Source organism: Zonotrichia leucophrys, chromosome 6 (genome assembly GCF_028769735.1).
Source record: "Zonotrichia leucophrys gambelii isolate GWCS_2022_RI chromosome 6, RI_Zleu_2.0, whole genome shotgun sequence".
Classification (NCBI taxonomy): domain Eukaryota; kingdom Metazoa; phylum Chordata; class Aves; order Passeriformes; family Passerellidae; genus Zonotrichia; species Zonotrichia leucophrys.
In genome coordinates, this window is record NC_088176.1 from 2,904,077 (window position 1) to 2,921,124 (window position 17,048).

Here is a 17,048-nt window from a genome sequence, read left to right on the forward strand (position 1 = left end):
TGTGAGTTTAGAACTGTGCTGTAGAAAAATTGCCTTGTGGCAAGTGGGGCTGTGATCCTAAAATTTTGGATGCTGAACTCTGCCTTCACCACTCAAAAGACAACAGAACAACACATTAGAGGCAAACACGTCTGCAGCTGCCCAGGCAGAGGGGAGCTGCACAGTTTGTTAGTGAGCTGCCAAGCACAGAGAGGGAGTTTGGGGAGTCACGTTGCAGATGTGATGTGCAAGAGCAAAAGGTGTCTTAGCTTGATGTGTTTCTGCCCTGCCAAGGGCTGCATGAAGCACAGTCTGTTTTTCCAGAGCACAGACACAAAGAACACTGTTTCATGCAGACCCACCTTTCATTGCAATGTTTAAGTAGAGATGGTAAATATTTTTTATTTTTGATCAAGATGCATCTGAGGGCGATAGACAGGGTAGATGAAGCTGTCTGTGTTAAACAGTGCCTTTTCTTGTCACTGGCTGCTCCCTTTTGGTGGCACTTTGGAGTGACTGTTTCTAAGCAAAGCACCCAGGCTGTTCCTGGTCTGGGTGTGCTATGAGATAAGATAAAGTGAATTAAAAGTTAAATTTAAAAAAAGTTAATTAAAAGTTAAAATAAAGTTGTTAACACCAGGCTCTCACCTACAAGAGCCCTGAGAGCTGCTCGAGACCCTTTCCTGTGCTGGATAGGAGGAGACAGCTCCGAGGCAGTGCTGGAGTGCAGGGCTCTGAAAGGGGATTGGGAAAATGTCAGAAACAGACAGGGATGAGAGAGGCTGCCCAGAGAAGTTGTCAGGGTGCCCAGAGCAGCTGTGGCTGCCCCTGGATCCCTGGCAGTGCCCAAGGCCAGGCTGGACAGGGCTGGGAGCACCTGGGACAGTGGGAGGTGTCCCTGCCCATTGTGGCAGCAAATAAAGTGTTTCTAGATATAATTTTTCAAAGCCTGAACATTGTATCACTCAGGTTAGACCAACATTTACAAGTGCAATCTGTGTTTTATTTGCTTTTTTATCTTCCCTTTTCCATGTTCCCAGTCATTTTCCTTTTCAGAGGAGTAAGGAACACTGATTCTTTCTAAAATAAATTTTGTAGGGAGTCAGAAGCAATATTGATTCCTCTTGCTTGTCTTTAGCTCCAGTGGTCTCGTTGTTCATTTTCTTGTATTCTCTAACATTCTGCACAATTCACAGTGGTCATGGGGAAGATTTCAAGTGCAAGTGCTTTTCTGCTTCTTAAGCAGAATATGGATGGAGAAAAGGCTTTCCAAGGATAAGGAAAACGATCCATTTGTCATTCTCATGCTGCACCTGCCCCAGCCTCAGTGCACAGCCCAGTGCTCCCCTGGAGCTCATTTTCCTAAATCCTTGTGCTCCAAATGCCACTCAGAGTGCCAGGTGGAATACCAGACCTGCAGTGCTACCACTAGCAACCACTGACAGAGCTGAAACTGCCAAAAAGCTTCTCAGCTTGGCAGCTCAAATGCATTGTGACAGTTCCTTCATCAAGCAAAATATCATTTCACCATTTTCAGTCTCTGCATGCAACACAAACAGGGGATCAGCTCAAGGCAGCCTAAAGAATGAGCAAGAATGGATTCTTTCAAAATTCTATCATAATCTAAATATTGTGAGAAACAGCTACTTTTTATATCAGAAATACCAAAAAAAAACACTGTGTGGGGAGAAAATCTTTCATTCCTAAGTTATTTTTTTCCCTCAAATCTTGGAAGTAAATTAGCTTAAAAAGAGTTTGGGATAATAAATATAGATAGGACTTCATGTATTGCTTCAGCTCTCTCTGGAAGTACATCCAGAAGGTCAGCAAGAGGAAGGACTTGAAAAACCATTGCTACATGCAGGATGTCACCCAGATGCTCAGTGCTGCAGGATGGTGCTGTAAATTATATAAAATTTCCTTCAGTTGTAAGTAAAATAGTTAAACAGCTAAGACAATACGAAATAAACCAAACCAATCAACCAAACAAAAAATCGTCAGCGCATTAGCTCTTGCCAAGTTTAATATTTAATTATCTTTTGACTGAAAAACTGCTTTTCCTTCTTTCAGATGCTCTTGCAAGGTAAACAGGCTTTATTTATGGGCCAGGTTCACAGTCAGGATAAATCAGCAGAGCCCCATGTGAATCAAGGGAACAGTGCAGGTTTATCCTGGCCATGGGTTCAGTCCAGACATTTGGATTTGATCTCTTCCCCTCGATTTTGGTGCTTTCAGCATCCAGTTGCTGCCTCTGACACTCTCATCCTCTTGTTACCAAAATATATCTCGTATTTTACAGCTCATCCTAATGCCAGGAAACGGAACTTTTTTACTTCAAAATTTTACCACTTAAAAACGTGGTTTTACTTTTTCGTCAATAAAACTGAGCTGAGCTCAGCTGTGCCCCTTCTGCCCCAGTTATCCTGGGAATATCTCTCCTGTGACACCTCAGCCTGGCTGTGGACACTGAGGGCTTTCACTTTCTTCTTTAAAAATCGGTGGAAAACCCCTGGAATTTCATGCACCTGGATGTCTTTGGAGCTGCTCAGTACAAGAATTGTGTTTTTCATTCCAGTATTTAAAATCCCACTTCCCCAGGCAGGGCCTGAATGCATTAAATGCCAGGTTGTGGATATGAAATGGACAAAGGAATCCATCCATAAACTCTTTGTGAGGAGGGGCTGAAGCTTTTAGGGAAGGAGTGGAGGAAGAGCAATGAGGGAGCAGAGCTGGGGTGGTGCCCTGAGCTGGGCTGCAGATTCCCACACATCAAAGGCTCTGCAGGGCCCCACACGAGCTGACACACAAAGTTTGGATTCTCCTGTGGCACAGAAAGAACAGAGAAGACCCTCCTGTAATCAGTCTGGGGGATGGGATTTATTTCTTCACAGAGCTTTTCCTCTGTTCCTGGTGGCATCTCCTTTCTGTCAAGTGCTGCTCCATTTTGCTTCATCTCAGCCATCATTTATTCTCCAGCTCCATTTTTATCAGTTCCCTCCTTTTTTAATTATTTTCTTTCATTTACCCTTTTAATTATTTTCTTTCATTTACCCTTTCCTAGCAGCTTGCCACCACATTACACTGTCTGTCAGAACACTTGGCTGCTTCCTCCTTAAGGATATTTTAACTTGAGGACATTTTGAGTGGGAAATGAATGAATAAATAAATCAGGATTTGGGCCTCTGTACCCATCAATACTAGTACTTGTTATGCAGAGAATTAAACAGAGGGTGGACATTATATGCAATTTTAAAATGTTGTTTGTGGCAAATTTGAACTTATTATATATGAGATTTACTTAAGCTCATGTGTTTTCTTCTTATCAAAATGCCTGTGGATAATCAATCTGCATTTCCTTCTTGAAAGAGCAAATATTTGCCATGAAAAGTAAAAAAATAAAAGAATGCTCAAAACAAATAATAAAAAGTTGGACTTTATTCAGGAGCAATTCATGCTCTGATTGCTTGGATCACATCTTTCAAAGGATCTTTAATCAGATTATGCTTGTAAGCTCTTCTTGTTTCCTTTAACTTTACCAATGATACTTAACTAAAAATAAGGAATAAAATTCCTTGGGAAAAGCTTGGCTATGCAGCTCCAGTGGCAGGAAGATCTGGAGTGAGTTTGGGGATAAACTGGAGAGATTTGTGTGCCCTGAGCAAGGCACTTAATGTGTCCCAGCTCCCCAAAACAGCACAAACAGCCAAGTTTCCCTGTTTGCAGGGACCACCCAGAGGAGGCACTGACAGCAGATGACTCCTGTTCTTTATTAATGGAGCCTTTAATTCCTGAATGAAAGCACAGCAAAAAAAATCCACAGATGCTCCCAATCCAAACCAGACTGGGGCACTTTGGTTTTGTGGCCATCTGAATTTCCATTTTAAAGTCATGTCAGGCATTCCCACCTTTCTATAGAACTAATTCTACAAAGATATGTGTTGAATCTTTGCTGTTTCCATTTACCACCAAGCATTGAGTCCAGTAGAGATGCACCCTGCATTTCTAGAGCAAGGAATCAAAAATCGTAAAATCATGAAAATATAGTATTAAATCTTTGGTTTAAAATTAGAGTGCCAGTTTTTTAAAAATAAGTTACTTTTTACTCATTTAAATTTATCTGGTCATAACATATCTTCAGTTTAGGTTTAGATTAGATGTTAGAAAGAAATAGTGAGGGAGGATGAGGTGTCAGTTTTACCCAGAGTTGTGGCTCCCTCCTGGAAGTGTCCAAGGCCAGGTTGGACAGGGCTTGGAGCACCCTGGTGATGCCTTAAGTTTTAGCTTTCATATTTTCCAGATCCTGTACTGCATTAGGATATAACTCTGAATTTCAAATAAAGTGTTAGCAAGTTCTCCTCACAGCTCAGGCACACAGAACAATCCTTTTCCAGCCCCAGAACCAAGGACACCACTGCAGCTTCAGCCCCAAAAAGTGCAAACAACAGGGAATGGACAGGAGCAAATTTGGGAGGATGGGATTTCATAACCAGGAGCTGGAATGGGACAATTAACCCCAGTACGGAAATGGAGCAGAACTTGTAAAAGTGTGAAAATTTGTGACACACTGTCCATCTTGGGTTCATCTACAGTAGAAATTGAATCAATACTGTCTCCTATATTTTAGCAAAAGTACTGCACAAAGAAACTTTGATTAAACTCCTGGCTGTCCATTCCAGTCAGATATTCTGAAACCAACAACATTTCAACATTAACCCCATTATGGAAACAGACCAAAACTTATGTGTGAAACCTCATGGCCCAGGGTCCATCTTGGGTTGAGCCATGGCCAGGCTCTTGTACTGCCCAGGGTGTATCCTGTGAAGGCCTTTTAATAAATCCCTGCTTTAACCCTTTAAATCCTTTATTCCTTTAACCTTTATTCTTTATTCCTTTAACCCTGTTCTCAGCAGCCTCCCAGAGCATCACTGGGACCATGGAAGGTGTCCCTGCCCATGGCAGGGGTGGCACTGGGTGGGCTTCAAGGTCCCTCCCAAGCCATCCCAGTGTGTGACTCCCCTGTTGTATGGCTGTATGTGAGCTGTGGCTGTGTGGTGGAGGGTGTGATGTCCCTGTGAGGGCTGACAGGAGCTGGTGTTCCCCGCAGGAGCCCCCCAAGCCCAGCGCCCCTCGGAAGCCTCTCCCCGCGGACCCGCTGGGCCGCGCGCGCCAGGGCCCGGCCGGACGGCCCCGGGCTGTGCCCCACGCCAGCCCTGCCAGGTCAGTGCTCACCCTCGTGCCTCAGGATGGCAGCTTCTGTGCTTTCCATCTGCTTGTAATCCTGTCATTCAGCAGTGTTTGACTCTAAACTCCATATACACGTGAGCTGCTGCTTCCCCATTTTGGGCAGACACAATTCCTCTCCAGGCCTGGCGATCAAGGACACCTCACTGCCTCAGGGCCCAGAAGTGTAAACAAAAGTGAGTTTTGGGGGGAGAAAACTTGAGGTAAATTACTTCATTAACTGAAGCTGGGAGTGGAAGATTAACCCCCAATATGAAAACGGACCAAACTTTAAAAAGTGTGAAAACCTGTGACCCATCATCCGTTTCTGGGTGTAGTCACTGAGGGAGCTTCATCTGCCCAAAATGTACCTGAACACCCTTCCATAAATATAACCTCCTGAAGTTTCTTCAATAAACATAACCCCTTTTTATTCCCTTAATTTTCCCTTTTTCATGAAAGTATGAAAACCCGTGACTCATTATCCATTTCTGGGTGTAGCCCCTGGGAGGCCTTGTCTGCCCAAAATGTATCTGAACACCCATCAGGAAATGTAACCCCTTTTTATTCCCTTAATTTTATCTAGCCTCTGTTTTTAGGTAGTCCCAAAAAGGTATCAATCCCAACAACTGGATTTTAGCACTTCAGAGCAACATGGCTAAAATGGCTCAAGGAGCTGCTGCAACAACCACTTCCAACATAATTTCCATCTCTAATTTTACTTATCATGCTGCTTCTCACTGGGAGTGCACCAGCACAGTTGCTCTGACTCCCCCAGAATATGAGGATTTATAATACCTGTGAAGGCTTGATGAAACACCTGGCTGCATATTTAAAACTAAAACTATTTAAAACTAACCAATAAATAATGAATTTCCTCCTCAGACCCCCCCCATCTGAATTAGGCTGAGAACTGAGTGCTGTTAAAATCAGCCACAAAAAAAGTGATTTCCTGATCTCCTATTTCCTAAGGAAACATCAGTTGTAATCATCTGAAAATGTTATCCAAAAGATTCAAAAAGCATAAAAATTGTGCACTTCAAAAATATAAAGTACATTTGAAAAAAATAATCAGAAAGTGGAATAACTACACCAATGTTAATGAGTTTAGTCAATGCTGTTTTCTTACCCAATATTCCTCAGTTTCCTGTGAGTAAAGTGAGCTCCAAGGAAGATAAAAGTGGTGTTTTAAGCTACAAGAATTCTACCAGTAAAGCACTTAAGTGCTCAGAAACATTAAAAATAGAATCAATATAGTTTCCTATATTTTAGCAAAAATACTGCACAGAGAAACTTTGATTAAACTCCTGGCTGTCCATTCTAGTCAGATATTCTGAAAGCAACAACATTTCAAGCTGACTCTTACAGATTTTGGAGACCACCTGGAATTCTGCAACATTACTGATATTTTTGATCAGGTACAAAATTGATGAGCACCCAAAGAAATGGAGATTAAGTAACAATTTGCTGTTTTCTTTCTTTCCAACAGACCTGCTCCCAAACATCCACCACAGGTATCCAGGTCCAGCAACACTATGGATGTGAAATGAGGAGAAAACCTGACACCTTTATTTTAAAAAGTGAAGACAGAAGTTTGCACTATCTTCAACTCCAGCTGGAGTTCATTTCTATGACAATACTTAGAATTTTTAATGTTTAAAACAGCATTATTTTTAAGAATTCTGAGCTACTGCCTTTGGTGCTGTGCTGTGCTATGGTGCTCTGTATACTTGCTCAGGTACTTGTAAATTATTAATTTATGTTGAATATTTATTACAGTGCAGTGCACTGTAGTAGATATTTTTACCATAGCTGAGTTTTCCTAAAAAGGAAACCTTTTTTTTTTGTAATATTTCACTGAACTTGAATCATTCTGCTCTGTTGGTCCTATGTAGGTTTCTTAGTTTTGTTCTTTAAGGGGTGCTGATGCAGATCAATGAAATGTGTAAACAGCTCCATCTCAATGGTCCTTACCCAACTTCTGAGTAAATATGGCAGGGGGAAAAGACAAAATCTCTCCTGGAACTGAGTGAAAAGACAAAATCTCTCCTGGAACTGGGTGAAAAGACAAAATCTCTCCTGGAACTGGGTGAAATGCCCAGTACTGCACACAAGGTGTGACCTGTATGTAAGCAAAGGCTCACTCTGTGTCTGCAGTTGTACTGTAATCTCAATTTTCATGTTACTGTCTGAGATCTCCCAGAAATCTCTGTGCTGAAAGAGGATGTACCCACCTGGGAGAAGTCCTCTCACTGAAGAAGTACTGTATATCACCAAGCTGTGGTGGTTTTAACCTCATTTTCCTCAAACACAGCCTGCTCAGTCCATATTAACGCAGATATCAGGCCTCTCTGTGCCATCTCCTTTTTGATGCTTTGGTAATTAAATTCCACCACCTCATTGTTGTCCTGATTAGACTGGCAGTGCATTACACCCAGGGCTGGGGGGAAGCCAAGAATTACAAAGAATTACATTTAAAAATCAACTTTTATATTATTTCCTTTTGCCTTACTGCTCTGCTTATCACCTGTATTTTGCATATTTACTACTGTTTTGTATTAAACTTCTACAACGTTGCTCCAGGTTCCTTAATTCCCAAATCAAAATGTGTATTTTAATACATAGACTTGGATTATCCAAAAAAAAAGAAAAAGAAGTTCATCTCTGCTCTGTGATTACACCTGATCTCTTCTGTGCCTTCTCAGTAGCACTGCTGAACAGTTTCACCTGTAAAAACAGCAATTTTTAATTATCAGCTGAAGCAGAGGGAGAAGGGACTATCACCTTTCATGGTTTCCTCATTGCTTGTGGTTTTTGTTTCCTTAAGCAAAAATAAAAGCATTGATAGAAACTCACATCTGTGAGTGCCATTGTGTTTCATTTTCCCAGTTGTTCCCCCTCACAGCAACCCAACCTTCATGTTTATTGAGAAACTGAACAAACCAAAATCAGCCCCAGCTCAGTTTGGTGCTCAATAGCAAAGGAAAAGCTTCACAAATTATTTCAATTCTTAAAGCAGCAACAGGGCTTTGTGTGTGGAGAATCACAACAGAAAGATGGGAGAACAAAAATGATCCTTTTTATATACTTTACTTATTTCTGTATTTAAAATACTAATTTTTTTATCTACAGTAGGAGGTACCTCCACATGAAGCAGCCACATGATCTCAGTTTGCTTTTTGAATGCTCCCATTTTATCAGATTTCTTCTGCAAATTGCTGCAAACCACAAGGTGAAGCTGTGGGTAGTGAAAGGTGACTTGAATTGAGTAAAAAGTGTCTGTTATCAGCATCAGGAGATCTGAATTTAACAGGAGCAAGAGTTGGCACAAGTATAAACTCAAACATGACCAACCTAGGCAGGCTTTAAAATATAGAAAATAGAAATATCTACACAGGACACCCACATCATGTGTTAAATTTCTTAACTATTCCCACTAAAACAAGCACAGGTATCCAGGGACAGGGAATTTATTCCTACAGTTAAGAAGAACATATTATCTACCAGACTTACCATCTAAGACATGGCTAAACTTTGAGATTTCTAGATGTCTGGGGAAAAAATCCCAATTCTGTATCTGAAACAAAGGTAGCAAAACCCAAAGATCCTGTAAAAACTAAAAAAAAAAATATATATAAATATATAGAGATAAATATAAAAACACTAATAAAAGTTCTTACGGGGTGATTTTTTTATAACAAAATGTGTGTGAAATGTAGGCAACAGCCATAAAATGTGGAATCCTTCCAGTCAGCAATTTGCAAATTTTATATTTTTTAATATTTATTTTCGTTTATTATTTATATTTTATATTTATTACTTATATTTCAAAGAACTCACAGAATGACTAGGTTGGAAGAGATCTTAAAAGATCGTTGAGTCCATCCCATGCCCTAACACCTCAACTAAACCAATATATTTATATTTATATTTATATTTATATTTATATTTATATTTATATTTATATTTATATTTATATTTATATTTATATTTAATCAGCTGCAAAATTCTACAGGCAGAAAGGGACAACAAACAACACCTGACAACATGAGATGACACCAAATGATCCATCAAATCCTTCTTTTCTTTTGGGGAATTTTACCAGTAGTAGCTGGTTTTAGGTGCTTTCCCACCTAATTAGTGCCTTCATGATTAGAAATGCAGATGGCATGGAAAATTCCACTGTGGAGAGCAGGTGAATGGTTTTACATCCGTAAGCAAATAAATTCCTGTGGGATACAGCAGGGTGTGAAATCCAAGGTGTGCTCCTTGCACCAGCCCTGGCATAATAAATTCAGTCCTGTCATGATAAATTCCTCCACCCCCCTGCTCAGCAAATCACCTTTAATAATTAAAGGTTAATAATTTCTAAACCACCTTTAATAATTAAAGGTTACACCAACCTTTACATTCTCAGTACCTTATGGGTCTCAGTTTATCTTGGTGGGAGAGATTTTTTGGTGCTGATTCTTCCTTTCTGTCCTCTCCCACACCCCATTCCAGCCTCCCACCTCGGGAATGCTGCCACAGCCCCGCTCCCTTTCCAGGGAACAGTGTGCTCTCCCTAAAGCTGCCTTTATGCTAATCAATAGAACAGAAAGTACAAAGCACCAAAGAAAATTAATAAATAGGCAGTAAACAAAAGGAAAATTGCATATTTACCATCTTTCTCCCCATCAAGTCCCTTGGGTTTAGTATTCCCAGATTGTTTGTAAAAGCTAGCAATTATCAGGGTAGCAAGATTTATCTCCTTTTAATTTCATGGAATATTTTAAAAGCCCTTTCAGAAGCTCAGAGTATAAAGAGATACAGAGCTTCCCCCTTTGTTTCAATTCTGGTTTCTTCTGATCATTTGAGTATGCAATATTCTCTTTTATTAACTTCCAATCAAATAACAGCAGTTTCCAATTTAACTGTAAATTACCATGTAACAGTAAACAAATTCATTCTTTATCTCACTCTGCAAAACATCATTTTCTGAAGCCAGGAAGGCTGAAACTCGTTCTGCACAGGGACCATCCTTCCCCAGAACGAGACCACACAGAAACATCCCCTATAAATTACAGACAGCTGCCCTTTTCACACAACACTTGTAAGAGAAATTAAAAACCTAGAGCACATTGAACATTCAGAACTCTTGGGATTCAGCTCATTCAGGAATTCATATCCAACATTATCATCGTCATCATCATGACAAAAGATACTTTTCACTTCCATGACCCTCTTTTATTTTTTAAGCGTGTATTTTTTAAGTGTGCAAGATCACGTGTATCTGTAGAGGTGAGCAATACATTTTTCTGATTTACTTCAGGTCTTCATTCTTACATATTTAAATTCAATTTACATATTAAATTTATTGTTTTTAAATTAAATTTACATATTAAATTTATTGTTTTTAATGTAGTTAGGAGGAATTGAGGAAGGTGTGGGGCACCAGGAGAGGCTGAGGAGCTGGGAAGGGGCTCAGCCTGGCAAAAAGGGGGATCAGGGGGACCTGGTGGCTCTGCACAGCTCCTGCCAGGAGGGGACAGGGAACAAGGGACAAGAAATGACCTCAAGTTGCAGCAGAGGATATTTAGACTGGATATTGGGGAAAAAATTCTTCCCTTAATGAAGAAATGTAGAGAGAATGGCATCTTTCTGCCTGTGTGTTCTCAGGGCTGCAAGAACCCACAGCAAAAATTAAAAGTTCTGTCCAACAGATTGCCTTTTGTATGTGCCAATCTTAGATTATGCTGGATTTGCAGGAAAGGACTGATTTTTTTCTCATTTTTTTAAAGCAACTTGAATTTTGCATTTCTCAGTGGTTTACTTTGCAATCTTGATGTTACTTGATATAAAGACCTCTAAAACTACTTTTTAAACCCCCAAACCATAACTTTCAGGAACTGAACTGAAAAAACATCAGATCATTTATTACTTAACATATATCACTTGCTTTTATTTAGCAAATATACCAGATTCTTATACTGTTAAAACTGTAAATTACTATTCATTCCAAAAGCTAAAATATATCAATATACATTTTCTACAAAGATTTGTTAATTTAGCCTAATTTTCTGTAAGAATTTTAGATGCCTTAACAATCTGAACATATTTTTCACTTCTAAATTTGTTGCACAAGCAGCTCGTGATTTGAAGTAAAGAAGCATCTCCTTGGAAAATTCAAAGATGTGTATTAACAAAGTTGGGTAAGAAATGATAATTTTTGTTTACCAAAGGGACAGTCATGAAAGCAAAAGAGGTCTTGAAGAAGAAAAGGAAACAGTAGAGAGGAAAAAAAAAACAGTATTTAATTTCCAGCAGTTTTGTAATATCCTCAGGGGAATGCCAAAAAGTATTTTTGTTTATTTGAATTTCTTGCTTTACATCTAACTGCATGCAAGAGGGTTTTGTAAGGGTTCAGTGTCTGTAAATCCCATGGATGCACTTAAATACAGGAGGAGATGCTGAAGGGGGGGCTGAGCTCCAAAATTTACAGGGCCAAGGACCCAGAAATCTGAATAATAGAGGTGAAACAGGCAAGTTACTGCATTTGGGGCCAAATATTCATGTTTGCACTCTCTTGATGGGAAAATCAAAAGTTATCTGAGGCATCATCTCCAAACTGGGGAACAGCAGTTTTTACTTAGTTTTTCCTTCTTGACTTCTAGGAAATTGTTCAAGCTCCAAACAAACAAAAATCACAACAAATCCAGAAGGAAATATGTTTTAAAACTAAACTCAGAGGCAGAAAACCTCTATATAGGGATTACTTATACCTACCTGTGAACACTTCCAGTCTTTTGTAATACTGGAAGGTAAAGAGAAAAGGAAAAAAAAAAAACACGAAAAAAGTCTGGGTAACTCCTCCTGCAGCCCCAGCAGCACCACGTGGAAAAATCACCCTAAATCCTGTTTGAAAGGTGGGATCTCCATCCTACACCCATCTAATCCATGGAATTAAACCATCAAGTCAGGTTTTAGCAAAGCATCAAGGGCCAAAGTGCTTGAATGCCCCTGCTGCTCCTTGCAGCCCACACAGGGATGCAAAGCAGAGCATTACACTGCTACAGAACCCATTAATTTCATTTTAGCACTAAGTAAAGCCCAGCAACATGGAAACAGCAACAAGTAAATGGTTTGGGAGAGTTTTTTAGGCAGTCTGCATGAGGTATACATATTTAAATTAAAATATAGGTCAGGGAGAGCTGAGAAAATTCATCCAACTCCTTGTTTATCATGAGCACAATTTTGGAGTGCATTAGGAATGTATGAAAATTGATTCATTCAATGAATACATTCAGTTTGTAGAATTTTTTTCCCTAAAAATGTGGTTTGGGCACATTTTGGATTGTCTCTTCCTCTCCAGTTACCTTTAAGCTATTACCTGTAATTACTAGCCAAAATAATAGCTCTGAAGACAGAAAATTGCGTGGATTTAAGTCAGCAGGGAGATTTTATAGAATTCCAACATTCAGTAAGGATTCAGTAAGGCATAACAAACTTCAAGGCAATGGCTTTCATGTCATTTTTATGTTTTAAACTTTCTGGAGCTGAAATTTCCAGTGTCAAGCAGGGCTGTCCTTCCCCACAGCCAGAGGGGAAAGTGCCTGGGCTCAGGGGTCTCTGTTTAAGCACTACCTGCCCCTAAAAAAGCACATTTCCTATTCAGTTGCCTTCAAGAAACTCACTAAAACCTTTGCCCTTCCACATCCAGCAAACCCTCTCTTCACATTTTCCCTCTTTATCATTTTTGGGTTGTTTGCCTTCCTTCCTTTCCTTCCTTCCTTTTGTCACATCCCCTTTGTGCTCTTGTGTTGTTGTGGCTCTCCCAGCCAGTTTTATCTAAATCCCAAACCTAAAGGTGTTTACAGAGTAAGATTTTATAAAAACCTCTCCAATCTTTTGGAGAAGTTGGAATCTTTTTTTTTTTCTTCTTTATTTTCTCCCCCTTTTTTTGTGTCTGGTTTCTGTGATGAAGCTTTGCAATCTCAGATGAACACTGTAAATCTCCAGGGGCACCACCATAAATAACAGCAAAGACACTTAAATGGATTGATTGGAATAGATGAATTACACTGTCAGGATGTTCCCAGTTTGGATTTCTCTTCTCCTACAGCTTTGATTTTTCTCCACTATTGAAATAAACTGAGAATTTCTCCATTCTGAGGTGGCACCACCTCAGCACTCACTGGTCCCATCCTCCACACTCCTGAAGTTTCCCAGGGGTATGACAATTCCCAGGCTGCCTCTTTTTTTGTTGATTTTTCCAACAGGAGGTCTGGTTACTGCTGGAATTTTAACCTTATTCACTTCTCCTTCCACCACTTCAGCCAATGATGACAATTCCCCAAAAACTACAATTGCAGAGCCAGTACAGCCGGACATGAGTGCACCCATCCCACTTTGTCAAGGTCTCTAAAGCCCCAGAGGTTTGGAATTCTCAGCTGGAAGAAAAGGCTGGGAGACCTTGGCCATCAGTAGCCATGGACAAGGACCTCTGGTGATTAATGGGCTAAAATGATCCTTTATCTGCTTTATTCTCAATATTTACCTGCTATGCCTGGTGCAGGGACCAGACTTGGCAAAGTCGTGAGGTTGTGTTTGAAATGTTCCAGGTTGTTCAAAAGGTTAGTTAATAATAACTAGGGTTTGTAAAGACAAATTGAGATATAAGAGGAGGAATCCTTAATTTCATCTCTGTCCCTCCATTCAAATGAAGTCACAAGACTCCTCTGTCTTCTTCCAGCATTTGTGGATTTTCCTGACACACTCTGGAAAGAAGATGAAAAAATTCAAGAGAAAAGGCTCTCAGCCTTTTCTGAGACTGCTGAATGGAAATTTTTCCAGATTTCACCTCTCAGGATGTGTTTCCCCCCAGCAAAGCCTCCCAGAGAACTGCAGGTCCCAGTAAATAACTCTTCTGGTTTTTCTCCTCTCACTCCATAAGCATGGACAGCAGGCTGTACTGTACAGCAGTGCACACACATTAAATAATAAAAATTATATCATTTCAAACACTTCAGCCATGGAATTCCTGGAGTCACAAACATCCAGCAGAATTAATTTCTGAAGACAGAAACTCTGGAACCTCCAGATGGCTGGGACAGCAATACCCACTACGTGGGAATAACTCTGCTCCCTCCTGCTCCCCAGAGCTGATTCTTTGCTACCAAACCTCCATTCCATGGTTTTCATCCTCCTTCCCCCTTCCAAAGCAGCATTTCTCCCTCCCCTAAGGGGAACCAGTTCACCACAAGCCCAGGCTGATATTGGGAGCAGAGGGACACAGAATTCCATCACTACTCACAAAACCCAAACAAGGCAGCGCTGGGAACAGGGGATCTGTCAGGGGAGAGGAGAAACCACCCCTCAGTTCCATAAAATAAATGCAAAACTAAATTCTCTCCCACAAGTTTTAAGTGATACGTAAAAGTTTTAAGTCCCGTACTATTGTTGCACATTATCCTGACCACCTTTAAGAAAAACATTAGAAAAACTTCAACTTATCCAACACATGCCCAGCCCTCCCTGGCCCCTTGCACTCCTGCAGGAGCCTCCATCAAGCTGATTTATTTTTTTTAATCTCAGCTTGTTTTACAGGTCATCAATTTCATTTCTCCATCCTTAAGGTGCTCCCCTCTTCTCAATTAGGATAACGTTACATCCATCAATTCTTATCTCTGGATCTTCAGCTTCTCATTCAGCCACCCAGCAGTCTTGATCAGAGCTTATCAGCTGCAACCCTGTTGGTTTAATTGCACCATCCATTTGCTAATATTTACTCAGCCATTACTAAATATCTCCAGTTTTGTTTGCTAACACACATCCCTGCCTGTTGTGAAACCAAATCCAGGCAATCATGCCTATCTCCTGTTTCATGGTAACCTGCAAATAAAACTCAATGTTGTAGATGGATTAAAAATGTGGATTATAAGGAAGGCTCCCTATTATAGCCTGTAACAACTCCTGATTTTCTGACACCCTGTTCCCTATGAAGAAATGGTAAACAGAGGAGGTCTAATTACAAAACTGCTACCATGGAAGCTTCACTGCCCGAAAGACTTAGAGATTATTCCAGTTATTGCTATAATATCAGCAGGGTTTTATCCACTGCTCTGTTTTCCAGCCAGAATTACACAACTCTCCACTTTTCTGAACCCATTACCATCATTCTTTTGGGCAAATGAGTTTCCATGAAGCAAGAGCCCAAAGGATTCAGGAATGTATCAGGGCAGGATTAACATGAGGATAAAAATTAACCTGCTCACTTTTGGGACAATGCTGCATCCTCTGCAAGCTGTAGGGATGAAACTCTTCCATTTCAGCACCATCAATCACTCACCAGGCAGGAGCAGGACCTTGTCCTCCACCTGCAGCCCTGAAAAATTGTGTGACCTCCCAGATCTTTGCCTTCCCAGGAAGCACCTGGTGAGCTCAAGTACTTAATCATACCCAGGTGACCAGCAAAAGTAGCCAACATCATCATTAAAAGTGCAGAAGAAAAGGAAATTAACCTGCTGCAAAGTCAGGACATCACTGTCACTGTTAAAAAAAAAATAAATCAATGAAATGTGTTCAATGCCACGTGAAATTCTGAGCAAGAATGTGCCTGTGGTAACCCAGCTCTAATGTGGGAGACATCTGAAAATATTTGATCTCTTGGAGACAAGGAATAACACCATAAATATATTTTAAACCCTTGATGCACTCCTGAGAGCTCTCTGAAACCTCTGCCTCACCTGAGAGGAGGGTAAGAGGCTGACAGGCACAGAAACAAACACTGAGAAATCCACATCCAAATTCCAACCCTCCTGCTGCCTTCACCATCCATTAATCCATAGAAAGGGTGTCATTACACCCATCTTTCACACCAAATATTGTTCTTTCCCTTAATTAACTCCCAATTCCTGAACTGCTGAATTCCCAATTCCCACTCTGGCACAAGAGCGTGATCTTTACATTTCCAGACATCAGCTGGAAATTATTGAAATCTAAAGCACCTGGACTTACATCTCTGTTCCAAAACAACGTGTGGCTCTGAAAAGATGTTTCTTTCCCTTTGGGTAAATCCTTAAAGCACCTTTTTTTACTTAAAAAATCCAAAGGTGTTTCAGATGATTTTATTCTGCAGAGATTTGTCACCTGTTGCTCAAGGGCAGTGTCTCCCTTCCCAGAAACGTCTCCTGCCGGAGCCCCTGTGTGCTGTCAGCTTGGCAGGGGACTCCCAGCACCTGCAGGACCACACAGAGCCGGGTTTTGGACTTTACCAAGTTTGTGTTGTGCATTCTCACCCTTCCTCCCTCCTGTTGAATCCTGTGCCTCAGATGCTCCATGCCCACCAGTGGTTCCTGCCTGATCCACCTCCTCATTCAGTTTAAAACCCCTCTGGATCTCCAAACCTTAACTAGAAACAGCAAATAAAAAAGAGACAAGGATTTGGTAATTAATAAATCAAACAAAATAAAAACACTGGGAACGCTCTAATATTTTAGCCCTCCACCTAAAGAAATGGCTCCTCAGGATCATTCTTTTACTTTTTGCTCAAATGAAAAGAATTAAAAGATCAGCTCACTGTGCTGCTTTTCAGCTGACATCCTCTGTCAGTGTGACTCTCCTGTCCCTCAGGGTGGTACCACAGCATCTGTCACATCATATTGCATTTTACAGCTTTTATATATCGTTATATACATATATATCACAGAATCCCAGGATGGCTGGGGTTTGAGGGGACATTAGAGATCACCTAGCTCCAACCCTCTGCCATAGCCAGGGACACCTTCCACCAGCATTTTAAAATTTATGAATGCAGGACTTAAAAAATCTTCCCAATTATCAAGTCCAGCCTCCTGCTGTTGCAACCAACC

The 17,048-nt window shown here is 40.6% G+C and overlaps 1 protein-coding gene and 1 long non-coding RNA gene across 4 annotated transcripts in view; one reads left to right on the forward strand and one right to left on the reverse strand.

Annotated features, from left to right (window-relative positions):
* The window catches only part of ADAM12 (ADAM metallopeptidase domain 12), a 189,062-nt gene extending 181,800 nt beyond the window's left edge, over window positions 1–7,262 (forward strand). Inside the window, exons 22-23 of one of the 3 annotated variants that reach the window (XM_064716729.1) lie at window positions 5,084–5,196; window positions 6,689–7,262. In XM_064716729.1, the coding sequence (XP_064572799.1) occupies window positions 5,084–5,196; window positions 6,689–6,749 (174 nt within the window). In that variant the 3' untranslated portion in view covers window positions 6,750–7,262. Of the gene's footprint in view, window positions 1–1,175; window positions 1,436–2,278; window positions 2,434–5,083; window positions 5,197–6,688 lie in introns of those variants that run through there. The other 2 variants (XM_064716730.1, XM_064716728.1) reach the window with 2 other exon arrangements.
* A 529-nt stretch (window positions 7,263–7,791) lies between these two features.
* Window positions 7,792–15,573, reverse strand: LOC135449569 (uncharacterized). Its single transcript, XR_010440765.1, has 3 exons — window positions 15,453–15,573; window positions 8,342–8,437; window positions 7,792–7,926 (listed from the first exon to the last, which is right to left on the reverse strand). It is a non-coding gene; the product is annotated as an uncharacterized LOC135449569 (long non-coding RNA).
* Window positions 15,574–17,048: the final 1,475 nt, after the last annotated feature.